Genomic DNA, 16,004 nt, shown 5'->3' on the forward strand with positions numbered 1-16,004 from the left:
CCTTCTTACCCCATCCCTGACATATTTAGTTGTTTGCCTGTTCTCTATCTCCCTCTTGTGCTCCCCCCGCCTTTCTTTCTCCTGAGGCCTCCCATCTCATGATCCTTTCCCTTCTCCAGCTCTGTATCACTTTTGCCAATCACCTTTCCAGCTCTTAGCTTCATCCCACCCCCTCCGGTCTTCTATCATTTTGCATTTCCCCCTCCCCCCCCCACTACTTTCAAATCTCTTACTATCTTTCCTTTCGGTTAGTCCTGACAAAGGGTCTCGGCCTGAAACGTCAACAGCGCTTCTCCTATAGATCCTGCCTGGCCTGCTGTGTTCTACCAGCATTTTATGTGTGTCGTTCTCTCCACTTAACCCTCTTTGAGAAGCTACACAAAGCAACCTGCTATACAACATATACAGTACATTGTAATAAGGTAAGCATTTTTGAGCATCAGCTAAGCGAGTTCTATTCCTTCAGAGCCCCAATAATATTTACATTCTGCATTGGGCTTAATGATATGAATGTGCAAAAATTACTTCATTGACAATTTCAGACATTGCAAGGTGCTTTAGACAAATCAAATAACTGCCAATAACATCTTTCTGGATTGATATGCAAATTAACTGACGAGTAAACCACAGGGCTGCAGTATTAGTCAAATGCAGACCATAATGTCAACTGCAATTATTGCAAGTATCTTTTTATGCACAATTTTGCTGGGGCAGAACCAATGAGTAATAAATTATACAATCCTTATTGTATAAAACAGCATCCATATTTAGGGAGACATGTACCCAATATCTGTGGTGCCAGATAGTGATGTTGGGTGTATCATATGCTTTCCTAAATGGGGGATTGTCAAGTTCCTCTCTGATTTTTTTTAACCTCCTGCCACCTAGGTTATTGCCTGAAACTGAAGTGTTAATCTGAACTTCGTGGCATAATTTAAAAGCATTCCATATAACTTGATAAAACTACTAAATTTGTTTCATACAAATTTATTTTTATGTTGACTACAAAACAAAGACTTTTTGTTCAAGATTCAATGACAATCTCTTGTCCTGTTTTTGTTTGCAGTTTACTGGCTACAATTTTGGAAATGATTTGATTCAGGTATCTGGAGAAATCAAGTCTCTTTTTCCAGTTGATGGAGGACACATTCAAGTGAAAATCATAAACTTTTTACATGGTAACTACTAAGCTATGAATAACCCTTTTCTGAACGAATTCTGCTGCATCAAATGCTTTTCTAATTGTCCAACATCTTTATCAGTGCTAAGCAGCTGAAATGTGTACTCTGTGAAATCAAAGGTGTAACAAAAATATTTAGAAATTTCATTCCTTGTTCCTTCCTGAATCAATAACAAGAGATATTTTCAAACAAAGAAGGCACTAATGTGAGTTAAAGCTTATAAGATTCGATATTGTTTAATGTCACTCCCAGTACAAGTGTAAGGGAGAATGAATTAATTGTTACTCTGGATCTGATGCAGCACAAAAAAACAATAAGATAAAGAACACAATAATAATAAAAACAGAATAAATATAAATGCATAAGATAGATCCTATACATTGATTGTATGTCCATAAAGTGATGCTAAGCACAGGAATGTCTGTATATTTAGTGACTGACAGGAAATGGGAAAGTAGTGGTGGTTAGGGGTGTTAAGATGTTGATCAGCCTTACTGCTTGGGAAATGTAACTGTTTTTGAGTATGAATGGTCCTAGTATGGATGCTACATAACCTCCTCCCAGATGGGAATGGGACAAACATTACATGACCAGAGTGGTTGAGATCCTTCATGGTGTTTCTGACTCTTTTTCTGGCAACTTCCTGTATTTTTTGCTTGATAAAGATAGACTGGTGCTGCTAATGTGTTACTAATAAAGTAAAAAATAATTAGAATTGTAAAAGGAATAAAGTACAGAATTAAATAAAATGCTTAATAAAATTGAGAAACAAAGTAATACTTAAAGACAATCTATACAATGAAGGAAAAAACCTCAGTGTCCAACAGCCTGTTCTGCAGTCTACTGTCTGAATTAGTGCCAGCACAATCTAACTAGCCTGTTACATACCCCGTAACTGGGTGTCAGACCAGCAGAGAAAGAAGAATCCGTTGGAGTCTGGTGGTACCAAAACTAAAGGTGTTTATTAGTAAACTACAAAATACAGTATCAAAAATGCAAATATACATATAAAACAAGTTAGCAACAGTAAACCTAAAAGTGTAGGAATAATAATAAGCAATAATAAACAAGCTCTATCGAGGTCTAGGGGTAAATGAATTGTTATAGAAGAGTATAAAGTTCAGTTCAGTTCATGCGTGCTGAGGTAGTTATGGTTGTTGTGTTGTAATCGTTGGAGAGAGAGTGAGAGATTAGGCAGCTGCAGCAGGCAAACCTTCCATGGCTTTCTTAACCCGTCGTGTCATTGTGGCCATTCAGTTATGACCCCTCTGGTCTTCAGCTAGACCATTCTTCTGTGATGGACTCATCACTCTGGCATGAATGGACACACACACAAGTCCCCACCGGCCCTGCTGTCACACTGTGAGCTTTACTGACCCATCTCCTGATTCAGTCTCCGAAACCCCCACCTTCCTGTGGGTTCACAACACTCAGTCAGTGTCCACTGGTGTGTCTGAAGGGTGTCTCTCCAGACCTGTCCTTTATCCCCACTCACAGGGTCTCCGCTATCCATCAACTCTGAATGACCATGTCCATCAAATCAGGCCACTCCTGCTGTCTCCTGAGGAATGTTAATGAGCAAAGTAAAGTCCTTGTAGTGAAAGATTAATAATCCAGGAAGAGTCAAAATACAATAGATCAACAGTCTCTCTCTCCCTCTTATCTGCAGCAGATGTCCTTGCCTGTGCTTCATCTCTCTCTCTCAGTAGCAGCATAGCAACAGCAATAGTTCATTGTTCTCGGGGGGGGGGGGAATGGTTAACTCTGCACCCCATTTCCACCAGGTCTGTTCATCACTCATAACAAGCCCAAGGGAAGGTTCCAAATTACACAGAAAAATTGTCCCTTCATTTGATCCTTAACCTAGAATGAATCTCAAAGAAAGGAACAGCATTTTTGCAATACAACATTCTTCACCAGTATCTAATCTCAAGAATGTGTGTCCAAGAACACATTAGCATTGGTGTTGATTTATTATTGCCACATGTACCAAGATACATTAAAAAAAAATGCTTGTATATTCAAGGGACAACTGCACAAACATATGGATGTCAGCGAGTTAGACTGGTGGGAAGCTTTAAAAAAACTTTACAGAGCAGGTGTTGGAGGAGCAGGGGATGGAGTGGAGGGAGACAGAGTAGGAGGGTTTTGGCTTGGCGGGGCTTCAGTGATAACAGGTTGAGGCCAGGCAGGTTATCTGTGAAGAATAAAAACAGGAAACATGTCTGTGAGGCTGGTGTTCTGTACTGGGTGTCAGATGTGGGATGTTAAGGAGATTCCCAGCCTCCCAGAAGGCCACATCTGCACCAGGTGCGTTGTGTTGCAGCTCCTTAGGGATCACATTAGGGAACTGGAGCTGCAGCTTGATGACTGTTGTCTGGTCAGGGAAAGTGAAGGGGTGATAGAGAGGATCTATAGGCAAGTAGTCACACGAGGGCCTCAGGAGACAGATAAGTGGGTAACAGTCAGGAGAGGGAAGGGCAAGAGGCAGATACTAGAGAGAACCCCTATGTCTGTCCCCCTTAACAATATGTACTCCTGTTTGAGTACTGTTGGGGAGGGGGGGGGGGAGGTGAACAGCCAGAGGTCGTGGTACATATTGATACCAGCGACATAGGTAGGAAAGGGAGAGGTCCTGAAAACAGACTACAGGGAGTTAGGAAGGAAGTTGAGAAGCAGGATCTCAAAGGTAGTAATCGCAGGATTACTGCCTGTGCTACACGATAGTGAGTGTAGGAATAGAGTGAGGTGGAGAATAAATGCATGGCTGAGGGATTGGCGTGAGGGCAGGAATTCTGATTTCTGGATCATTGAGACCTCTCTTGGGGCAGGCGTGACCCGTACAAAAAGGACAGATTGCACTTGAATCTGAGAGGGACCAATAACCTGGCAGGAAGATTTGCTAAGGCTATTGGGGAGAGTTTAACCTAGAATTGCTGGGGGATGGGTATCGAATTGAAGAGACGGAGGAAGGGGCTGTTGGCTCACAAATAGAGAAAATTTGGATAGTGTGAGAGGGAGGATAGGCAAGTGATAGAGAAGGGATGCACTCAGACTGATGGTTTGAGATGTGTCTATTTTCATGCAAGAAGCACCGTGAACAAAGCAGATGAGCTTAGAGCATGAGATGTGTCCTGATGAAGGGTCTCAGCCAGAAACGTCGACAGAGCTTCTCCTTATAGACGCTGCCTGGCCTGCTGTGTTCCACCAGCATTTTGTGTGTGTGTTGTTTGAATTTCCAGCATCTGCAGATTTCCTGGTGTTTGAGCTTAGAGCATGGATCAGTACTTGGAGCTTTGATGTTGTGGCCATGACAGACTTGGATGGCTCAGGGGCAGGAAAGGTTACTTAGAGTGCCAGGCTAAATGAGGGGTGATTGATAAGTTTATGGCCTAAGGTAGAAATTTTTCAACATAGTCCCCTCCTGTATTTACACACTTAGACCAGCGGTAATGGAGCATCCAGATCTTGCACCCCCAGAAAGTGTCCACATCAGGGGTGATTGATAAATTCGTGACCTAATGTAGGAGGAGATGAGTTATTAACTTCAAACTTTCTGCAAAATCACTCAAAGAGTTGACCTGCATGTGCGTGTAACGAAAGCTATATAACTCATCTCATTCTACCTTAGGCCACTAACTTATCAATCACCCCTCTGTGGATACTTTCTGGAGATCCAAGATCCATATGCTCCACGACTGCTGGCCTCAGTGTGTAAATGTAGGAAAAATGAATGTGCTAGGTTTTCCAAACTTGACTCCTTCAACCTGAGGCCCCGAATTTATAACATTTCAGGAAGGACAGGGAGGAAGGCAAAAGAGGTAAGGGTGTGGCACTACCGATCAGATATAGTGTCACGGCTGCAGAAGAGGAGGAGGTCATGAAAGGAATCTCTATTGAGTCTCTGTGGGTGGAAGTTAGAAACAGAAAAGGGTCAATAATTCTACTGGGTATTTTTTATAGACTACCCATTAGTAACAGGGACATCAAGGAGCAGATAGGGAGACAGATTCCAGAAAGGTGTAAAAATAACAGGGTTGTCGTGATGTGAGATTTTAATTTCCCAAATTAAAAGAGCAAGGGGTTTAGATGGGGTGGAGTTTGTTAGGTGTATTCAGGAAGGTTTCCTGCCAAAATATGTAGATAAGCCTATAAGAGGAGAGGCTGTACTTGATCTTGTATTGGGAAATGAACCTGGTCAGGTGTTAGGTCTCTCAGTGGGAGCGCATTTTGGAGACAGTGATCACATTCTATTTCCTTTACCATAGCATTGGTGAGGGATAGGAACAGATAAGTTAGGAAATCATTTAATTGGAGTAAGGGGAAATATGAAGCTATCACGCAGGAACTTGGAAGCATAAATTGGCAACAGATGTTCTCAGGGAAATGTATGGCAGAAATGTGGCAAATGTTCAGGGGATGTTCGCATGGCATTCTGCATAGGTACGTTCCAATGAGTTCCAATGAGACAGGGAAAAGATGGTAGGGTACACTAAGGTTCAAGAAACTAGGTAATGATGGAAATCTAGAAGATTATAAAGCTAGCAGGAAGGAGCTTAAGAATGAAATTAGGAGAGCCAGAAGGGGCCATGAGAAGGCCTTAGTGAGCAGGATTAAGGAAAACCCCAAGACATTCTACGAGTATGTGAAGAGCAACAGGTTAAGACGTGAGAGAATAGGACTAATCAAGTATGACAATGGAAAAGTGTGAATGGAACTGGAGGAGATAGCAGAGATACTTAATGAATACTTTGCTTCAGTATTCACGACAGGGAAGGATCTTGGCAATTGTAGGGATGACTTACAGCAGATTGAAAAGCTTGAGCATATAGACATTAAGAAAGAGGATGTGCTAGAGCTTTTGGAAAGCATCAAGTTGGATAAGCCTCCGGGACCGGATGAGATGTATCTGTGGTGAACTACATATACCTGTCTGGACACGCACCCCCCCCCCCCCCACCCCCCCGCTGACCACTGACCGTGGCTCCTCCCACAGACCCCGGTATAAAGGCGATTGAGGCCTGAGCCCTGCCCTCAGTCTCCAGGATGTAGTATGGTGGTCAACTACTGCTTGTTCTTTCTTCCAGTCAATAAAAGCCGATATTTCGCCTCACGTCTCAGAGAGTTATTGATGGTGCATCAGTATCCCAGGCTACTGTGAGAGGCAAAGGAGGAGATTGCAGAGCCTCTGACAATGATCTTTGCATCATCAATGAGGATGGGAGAGGTTCCGGAGGATTGGAGGGTTGCAGATGTTGTTCCTTTATTCAAGAAAAGGAGTAGAGATAGCCCAGGAAATTATAGACCAGTGAGTCTTACTTCAGTGGTTGATAAGTGTGTCGGGGTGCTGAAGCAGGGACCCAATTGCAGACCAAGTACTGTGTGCACTGATATTTACTGAGTAGCAAATCCAGAGGGGCAACAAAGTCGGCGTAAAAGTTCAGGCGGAGATTTAAAAATTTCAGAGAAATCCAAAAACCAGAATCGGTAAACAGGCAGAGTCGATATTCGGACGGACAGAGTTCAAATACAAATGCTGGAAAGGCTCAGGAAAACTCACTGGCACAAGCTGGCAACAAACAGGTGAAAACACAAGACTAAAATACACTGAGCAATAAACACAGAGGCAGATGATAGGTGGAGCACAATGAGACATAAGTGGCAGCAAAACAGGTAATAATGAGAAATGAGAGGTGGAGTACTCAGTAATACAGGGGCCGGAGTAGAGCAGGAGCAGGGACAAGAGCACACGGGTCATGAAAGCAAACGAGCACACGGCAATACAAAACCACAGACTGTCAACTAGGGGGAAAACACACAAAAAAACAAAGTTCAACTGGAGGTACTGACAAAATTGATGAAAAAGATCCTGAGAGGCAGGATTTATGAACATTTGGGGAGGCATAGTATGATTAAGAATTGTCAGCATGGCTTTGTTAAAGGCAGGTCATGCCTTACGAGCCTGATTGAATTTTTTGAAGATGTGACTAAACACATTGTTGAAGGTAGAGCAGTAGATGGAGTGTATATGGATTTCAGTAAGGCATTTGATAAGGTATCCTGTGCAAGGCTTATTGAGAAAATAAGGAGGCATGGGTTCCAAGGGGACCATGCTTTGTGGATCTAGGATTAGCTTGCTCAAAAAAGGCAAAGAGTGGTTAGAGAAGGGTCGTATTCTGCATGGAGTTTGGTGACCAGTGGAGTGCCTCAGGGATCTGTTCTGGGACCCCTTCTCTTCATGATTTTTATATGAGGAAGTGGAGGGATGGGTTAGTAAATTTGCTGATGACATAAAGGTTGGGGGTGTTGTGGATAGTGTGGAGGGCTGTCAGAGGTTACAGCGGGACATTGATAGGATGCAAAACTGGGCTGAGAAGTGACAGATGGAGTTCAACCCAGATAAGTGTGAGATGGTTCATTTTGGTTAGGTCAAATATGATGGCAAAATTAATATTAATGGTAAGACCTTGGTAGTGTGGAGGATCAGAGGGATCTTAGGGTCCGAGTCCATAGGACACTCAAAGCTGCTGCGCAGGTTGACTCTGTGGTTAAGAAGGCATTCGGCTCATTGGCCTTCATCAACCATGGAATTGAGTATAAGAGCTGAGAGGTAATGTTACAGCTGTATAGGACCCTGATCAGGCCCCACTTGGAGTAATGTGCTCAGTTCTGGTCGCCTCACTACAGGAAGAATGTAGAAACTATGGAAAGGGTGCAGAGGAGACTTACAAGGATGTTGCCTGAATTGGGGAGCATGCCTTATGAGAATAGGTTAAGTGAACTTGGCCTTTTCTCCTTGGAGCAATGGAGGATGAGAGGTGACCTGATAGTGATGTATAAGACGATGAGAGGCATTGATCATGTGGATAGTCAGAGGCTTTTTCCCAGGACTGAAATGGCTAACATGAGAGGATGCAGTTTTCAGGTGCTAGGAAGTAGGTACAGAGGAGATATCAGAGGTAAGTTAAGTTGAATGAAGAGTTAAAATTGGCATGTTGCAAAGGTAATGATACAGTTGTCATGGGGGATTTCAACATGCAGGTAGACTGGGAGAATCAGAATGGTACTGGACCCCAAGAAAGGGAGTTTGTGGAGTGCCTCCGAGATGGATTCTTAGAACAGCTTGTAGTGGAGCCTACCAGGGAGAAGGCAGTTCTAAATTTAGTGTTGTGCAATGAACCGGATTTGATCAGGGACCTCGAGGTAAAGGAACCATTAGGAGGTAGTGACCATAATATGATATGTTTTAACCTACAATTTGAGAAAGAGAAGGGAAAATCGGATGTGTCAGTATTACAGTTGAACAAAGGGAACTATGGAGCTATGAGGGAGGAGCTGGCCAAAGTTCAATGGAACAATAACCTAGCAGGGAAGACAGTGGAACAAAAACAGCAGGTATTTCTGGGAATAATGCAGAAGGTGCAAGATCAGTTCATTAAAAAGAGGAAGAAAGATCCTAAGGGGAGTAAGGGGCGGTCGTGGCTGACGAGGGAAGTAAAGGGCAGTATAAAAATAAAAGAGAAGTATAACGTAGCAAAGATGAGCGGGAAACCGGAGGACTGGGAAGCTTTTAAAGAGCAACAGAAGATAACAAAAAAGACAATACGCCAAAAAAAGAGGTACGAAGGTAAACTAGCCAAGAATATAAAGGAGGATAGTAAAAGCTTCTTTAGGTATGTGAATGGCAAAAAAAGAGTTAAAACCAAAATTGGGCCATTGAAGACAGAGACGGGTGAATTTATTATGGGGAACAAGGAAATGGCAGATGAGTTGAACAAGTACTTTGGATCTGTCCTCACTAGGGAAGACACAAACAATCTCCCAGATGTAACAGTGGCCAAAGGAACTAGGGTAAAGGATGAACTGAAGGAAATTTATATTAGGCAAGAAACGGTGTTGGATAGACTGTTGAGTCTGAAGGCTGATAAGTCCCCAGGACCTGATGGTCTGCATCCCAGGGTACTTAAAAAGGTGGCTTTAGAAATCGTGGATGCATTGGTAATCATTTTCCAATGTTCTATAGATTCAGGAACAGTTCCTGCTGACTGGAGGGTGGCTAAAAGTGTTGTCCCACTTTTCAAGAAAGGAGGGAGAGAGAAAACAGGGAATTATAGACCGGTTAGCCTGATGTCAGTGGTGGGAAAGATGCTGGAGTCAATTATAAAAGAGGAAATTACGACACATTTGGATAGCAGTAGAAGGATCAGTCCGAGTCAGCATGGATTTATGAAAGGAAAATCATGCTTGACTAATCTTCTGGAGTTTTTTGAGTATAACTATGAAAATGGACAAGGGAGAGCCAGTGGATGTAGTGTGCCTGGACTTCCAGAAAGCTTTTGATAAAGTCCCACATAGGAGATTAGTGGGCAAAATTAGGGTACATGGTATTGTGGGCAGAGTACTGACATGGATTGAAAATTGGCTGGCTGACAGGAAACAAAGAGTAGTGATTAACGGGTCCCTTTCGGAATAGCAGGCTGTGACCAGCGGGGTACCGCAAGGTTCGGTGCTGGGACCGCAGCTGTTCACAATATACATTAATGATTTAGATGAAGGGATTAAAAGTAACATTAGCAAATTTGCTGATGACACAAAGCTGGGTGGCAGTGTGAAATGGCAGGAGGATGTTATGCAGGGTGACTTGGACAGGTTGGGTGAGTGGGCAAATGTATGGCAGATGCAGTTTAATGTGGATAAATGTGAGGTTATCCACTTTGGTGGCAAGAACAGGAAGGCAGATTACTATCTAAATGGAGTCAAGTTAGGAAAAGGGGAAGTACAGCGAGATCTAGGTGTTCTTGTACATCAGTCATTGAAAGCAAGCATGCAGGTACAGCAGGCAGTGAAGAAAGCTAACGGCATGCTGGCTTTTATAACAAGAGGAATTGAGTATAGGAGTAAAGAGGTCCTTCTGCAGCTGTACAGGGCCCTGGTGAGACCCCACCTGGAGTATTGTGTGCAGTTTCGGTCTCCAAATTTGAGGAAGGACATTCTTGCTATTGAGGGAGTGCAGCGTAGGTTCACGAGGTTAATTCCCAAAATGGTGGGACTGTCATATGTTGAAAGATTGGAGCGACTGGGCTTGTATACACTGGAATTTAGAAGGATGAGAGGGGATCTGATTGAAACATATAAGATTATTAAGGGATTGGACACACTGGAGGCAGGAAGCATGTTCCCACTGATGGGTGAGTCCAGAACTAGAGGCCACAGTTTAAGAATAAGGGGTAGGCCATTTAGAACAGAGATGCAGAAAAACTTTTTCACCCAGAGTGGTGGATATGTGGAATGCTCTGCCCCAGAAGGCAGTGGAGGTCAAGTCTCTGTATGCATTCAAGAGAGAGTTAGATAGAGCTGTTATAGATAGCCTGGTCAAGGGATCTGGGGAGAGGGCAGGAACAGTGAATGGCAGTGCTGGCTAGAAGAGCTAAATGGCCTACTCCTGCACCTACTGTCTATTGTAAGTTTTTTAAGCCGAGAATGGTGATCGTGTGGAATGGGCTGCCGGTGATGGTGGTGGAGGTGGATACAATAGGGTCTTTTAAGAGACTTCTGGATAGGTACATGGAGCTTAGAAAAATAGAGGGCTATGGGTAACCTTAAGTAATTTCTCAGTAAGGACATGTTCGGCACAGCATTGTGGGCCGAAGGGACTGTATTGTGCTGTGAGTTTCCTGTGTTACTATGTTTCTATATTGTTAATATTGATTAAGTCACTACACTGTATTAAGCTAGAGTAAGGTAAAAAAATAATAATGCAGAATAAATTGCAAAAGCTACTGAAAGAGTACAGTGCAGGGAAACAATAAGGTGTCAGATCAAGAAACAAGGTAGGTTTTGAGGCTAAGAGTCCATCTTAACATACAAGAGATTCATTCAAGATTCTGTCCTTCAGATTCCAAACTGTCACGATTTTGGCTTAGAAGTACATACCTAGGAGGAATCAAATATACCTTTTGTAAAATTTTCTCCTTACACAAGGAGACTAACTTTAATGATTTTAAACTTCCAAATCAACTGTCCTTGCAGATCCTGTGGTTAGTGTTTGAGCTTTAAATCCCTGATGTGTGATCTTAGTTGATTAGTGCCATACCTTTCTCATGGAGAAATAGCATTTTTTATTCCAGAAATGTTTCCATTTTTAAAATAAATTTGTCCATCAATTTTTTTCCTTCTGATAAATTAATGTTTGTTTGCCCTTTCCTGGACTACCTGCTTATTATTTTTCCCATTCTTCTATTTACGTGCCATTTTATCTAAAGGAAAAGTATCTCAATGTCATAATCAGCTAGTTTGGGTTAGAAATTGTACCACTAATTGCAATCTAAGCCTGCCTAATCCAAGTCTGCAGTACATTCTGGAATACCGCAACACAATAGTTGTACAGTTCATGTGTTATAAACTGTCACATTCACATTTCTCAGTTCTTCATCTTTTTCAAGCAAATTATAGAAATAGGTGCTAACCTAATAAAGCTGCAAAGGCAGATTATCTGGCACAATCACAGGTTGTTGAGAGCACAAAATGTATCCATTTTTGAAATTGCAGCTTGACTTTTTATCTTTTTCTTTTCTTTGTACAGTCCAGTTACATTTATTTGCCCAATATGCTCTTTGTATGGGCCCTACTTTGTTGCATTTTCTGCAAGTTTCACAATTAAATTTGCATTGGGTTGGTGCATGTGAGCCCCTGCCACAATGGTAACACAATTTGTTTGGGCTGACCAGTTTTTGTTCAGACACTGCAATTTTGTTCATGCTCACTTTTACTCCTGACTGCATCTTAGTTGTGTCTCTGGCTGCTGTTTTCATTGTTGCACTGATTTCAACTGCTCTTTTAATTATGAGTTGTGCTTCAGTTAGGAGCAATTTTTTGAATTCTTTTTTATAAGATTCCATAAACTAAAAGATCTCTCAGTGCATCACTGATGCTCAGACAATTTCTTCAATTCAGCCAGATAAGCTGAAATAGAATCCCTTTTTGCAATCAACAATAGTTTTGATTCTAAATGTTCCTGTTTTATGTTCATGATATCAATAAAGTTCATTTTGGCTGGTTTGGTTGAAGTAGTTAAAGTTCTAGGCAAACTGTTTCCTTTCCTACCCATTGCACTCAGCAATACTGGCCCTCATTTTTCATCAGCTATTTCATTTGCTTCAAAATACTGTTCAATTTGTTCAGTACACATCATCTAGTTATCTTTTGTGCAATTGAATGTATCTATCTTTCCAATTTAGCCAGCCATTTCTGCTTTCTTCTAGATTATTATTATTATTATTATTACCACCACCACCACCACCTGGTACACACTGTTTATGAACCCATGGCCATACACATTGCTTGTTAATTTCATCTATCTTCTGCCTTTTTTTTACTCAAACTTCTTTCTCCCCTTCCAAAGAAAAGCATGCTGCACTTCAACAGGTATTTTCATCCTCTCAGCTTTGTCTTAAAACTTCCTATTCACCACTGTTAAGTTTTGCAACTCCAGAAATTAATAAAAGAAAAGCACAGAAGCCAGGATGATGGTCTGCTTAGTTTTCTTTCTTTAATGAGGCATTCAGATATGATGTGGTGGTGTTCTGACATATGCCATTCATGTACTTCTTACATGGAACCCATAATTAATTATGTAAACCACATAGAATGCTTAGTCAAACAATATATTTACAATATTACTCACATATTACTGATATTTTAAATACACTATGGAACTTACAACCAAATGTGTTACACTGAGCTTGTACTTCCTATTGCAGAAGAGGAAAATAAATTTACTGGAGTCATTCGCCACCATTTCATCTTCTCGTTTATTAACAAAGTAAAGGAAAGCTTCATCAATAATTTGCTGTTGATACTTTCCATTAACCATCATACAATGTACATGCTTAGTGTGGATCACTTGAAGTTAAAAGCAATTTCATGTCCCTAGCTTAGCCAGTCAATTTTTCTGGCATTCAAAATGTATTAAGACAAATGAAAATTGTTGTGAAAAATTGCAAAAATTAAATCAATTAAACAATTGCTTTAAATAATTGAAAACAGTCAATATTTGTTCATCCTATGAAATACAAGTATTTTTGGCATTAAATTCTGCCTAGTACAGGGTGGTTCATGTAAATTCTCCAGGACAGGTCACGGGGAATTACCTCAGTTTTGGACATCAACAGTTACAGACCCTTCCACCTAATAAGTCTGCACCACCTAATTACACCCATATGACCAATTAGCCTATTAACCCATGCTATTTGGAACATAGGAAGAAACTAGACAACCCAGAGGAAACCAAAGCAATCACAGGGAGAACTTTCAAATTCCTTACATACAGCAGTGGAATTGAAACCAGGTCACTAGTGCAGTAATAACATTATGCTAGCCACTATACTACCATGCTGCCCCACTACACAATAGTACCTACTACCAATTCAATCTGCAGGTTAACTTTAAGGAAATCCTAGGACTCCTGAGCCCCTTTTCATTTCTGAATTCTGAACTTTCTACTCTTTAGAACAAAAATATCCATCTTTATTCTTCCTAGCCAAGTCCATAAGCTCACATCTCTATGCTATATACAATCTGCCACTTCTTTGCCCACTCTCCCTACCTGTCCAAGAACTTCTACAGACATCCTGCCTCTGCAACGCTACCCATCCACCTGTCTTGGTATCATCTGCATACATCTGGTAATTGTACATGGTGTAGTTAATTACCGAGCAAAGTTTTTTTTAATATTTCCTAATTTTTAAAAATGTATTAATTGCTTAACTTCATTGTCATTAAACAACAAAGGATTATTACCAAACTATTTCATAGTATTTTGTTGTCCTTTGCAATAGGTTCGACAATAATTCAGGTATGTCTAATGAAGGACAATCATCATTTCTTCACCTACATCACAGATCCCATAAAAAGTTTGGATGAAAACAAAGTTGTTCCAACAGAGAGAAAACAGTCTGAAACCAGTAAGGAAGGTGAGATTAAATATTTACGTGTATCCTTGATACTTATGCCTTTAATAAATTAATTAATTTCAGTTATGTTACAAAATTGGTTACAGCCAAGTTATGATCATAAATCATTATGGCAATATGACTTTTTTATTTCAAATACATTTCCCCATATTTAAAATGATTTTTGTGTGTGAGATAACTGTGACTGGATAAAACCAGGTTTTCTTCAGACATCCAGTGAGTCTATAATGACAGTTGTTTATGCCCCTGATTTCCAAAATGCTATTTCCCAGAGTGTTTTGGTCTTAAACATACTATATGCTGTTCTTAATGAGCAGACTTCCCTGGCTGTGGACTTTCATATTTCACATGTAAAATGCTTCCAGCATCTCTGATGCAATCAACATAGAGTATCACAAAAATGTGTAAACATGTTATCATGTCAGCTCCCTTCTCTATTCTGAACCACTACTGAAATTATACAAAATACTATAAATCAAGAAGGTTGCTGTTGTAGTCTGGCAGACTGACCTCTACCTTGCTGAAGCTAAGTGACAACTCTGACATCTCTTCTTAGCTACCATCTGAACCCCAGTAAGGAACATCAGGCCATTGTCTCCCACACCATTACCAACCTCATCAACTCTGAAGATTTCCCATCCATTGCCACCAACCTCCTAGTTCCCTTACTACCACTGCTCATTTCTACTTTCTACCCAAAATCTACAAACCTGACTGTACAGGTAGGCCCATTGTTTCTGCTTGCTCTTACCCCACTGAAGTCATGTCCACATACCTCGACTCGCATGTTCTTGATCACTTCAATCGCTTTGAGTTCCCTGGCTGTGATTGGCTCATTTTTCAGAGTGGATACACTTCTATATCTGAGATGTTCTCCTTCAAAGATTGGGGATTACCTTGCACCACTATCAATGCTGCCCTCTCCCACATCTTCTGCATTTCCTGTACATCTGCCCTCTTTCCATCCTAAAAGGGACAAAGTCTTCTGGTCCTTATCTACCTTCTTGTGAGCCTCCATATCCAACAGTTCATTCTCTGTCACTTCTGTCATCCACAATGGGATCCTACCACTAAACACAGCCTACCCAACTCTCCACTTTAAATATGGATCTCTCTCTACATGACCCCTTTGTCCACTTGTCCTTCCCAACTGATCTTCCTCCTGGTAGCTATCCCTGTATAAGTACTACACCTGCCATTACAGCTCCTCCCTCAATATCATTCAGGGTCCCAAACAATCCTTAAAGGTGCGACGACATCTCATTTGCAAGTAATCTACTGTATCCAGTGCTCCCTGTGTGAAACCCAATGTAGATCGGAGAACCACTTCATTAACCACCTTCTCACCATCTGTCACAAAAAGCGGGAGTTGCCAAGGGGCACCCATTTCAATGCAAACATGTTGGTCCATGGCCAACTCTACTGAACATCAATCAGTGAAACCTCTGGTAATTTCTTACCTCTTCCGCTTCTCTATTTTTCCAATCTCCATTCTGTATCCACTCTTATCCCGTCTCTTCTTCTAACCTGCCCATGTGGCTAACCTCCCTCTGGAGCCTGTCCTCCTACACTTTCTTCCATGGTCCCCATCGTCTCTTATCAGATTCCTTTTTCAACTCTTTATCTCTTCCTCCTATCATACCACTCTTCTTACTTCATACCCCCTTCCCCCTCACCTGGTTTCACCTATCACCTGCACTTGCACATCTCTCCCTCTGCCCACCGACTTAGTCTGCCTTCTTCCTCCTTTCTTTCCAGTCTTGATGAAGGTTTTTGGCCCAAAACATTGACTGTTTATCGCCCTCCATGGATGCTGCTTGACTAGATGAGTTCCTCCAGTAGATTGTTTGTG

At 41.5% G+C, this 16,004-nt stretch overlaps 1 protein-coding gene across 12 annotated transcripts in view; it reads left to right on the plus strand.

Moving 5' to 3' along the window:
* The window catches only part of spag17 (sperm associated antigen 17), a 319,560-nt gene that overhangs the window by 133,409 nt on the left and 170,147 nt on the right, over positions 1-16,004 (plus strand). For all 12 annotated transcript variants that reach the window (XR_009511839.1, XM_059968399.1, XM_059968400.1 and 9 more), the window contains 2 exons: positions 1,067-1,178; positions 14,018-14,152. Coding sequence is in view for 11 of the 12 variants with exons in the window: in XM_059968399.1 (XP_059824382.1) it covers positions 1,067-1,178; positions 14,018-14,152 (247 nt within the window). In the remaining variant the exon portion in view is untranslated. The remainder of the gene's footprint in view (positions 1-1,066; positions 1,179-14,017; positions 14,153-16,004) is intronic.

Source organism: Hypanus sabinus, chromosome 4, assembly GCF_030144855.1.
Source record: "Hypanus sabinus isolate sHypSab1 chromosome 4, sHypSab1.hap1, whole genome shotgun sequence".
In the NCBI taxonomy this organism is placed as follows: Eukaryota; Metazoa; Chordata; class Chondrichthyes; order Myliobatiformes; family Dasyatidae; genus Hypanus; species Hypanus sabinus.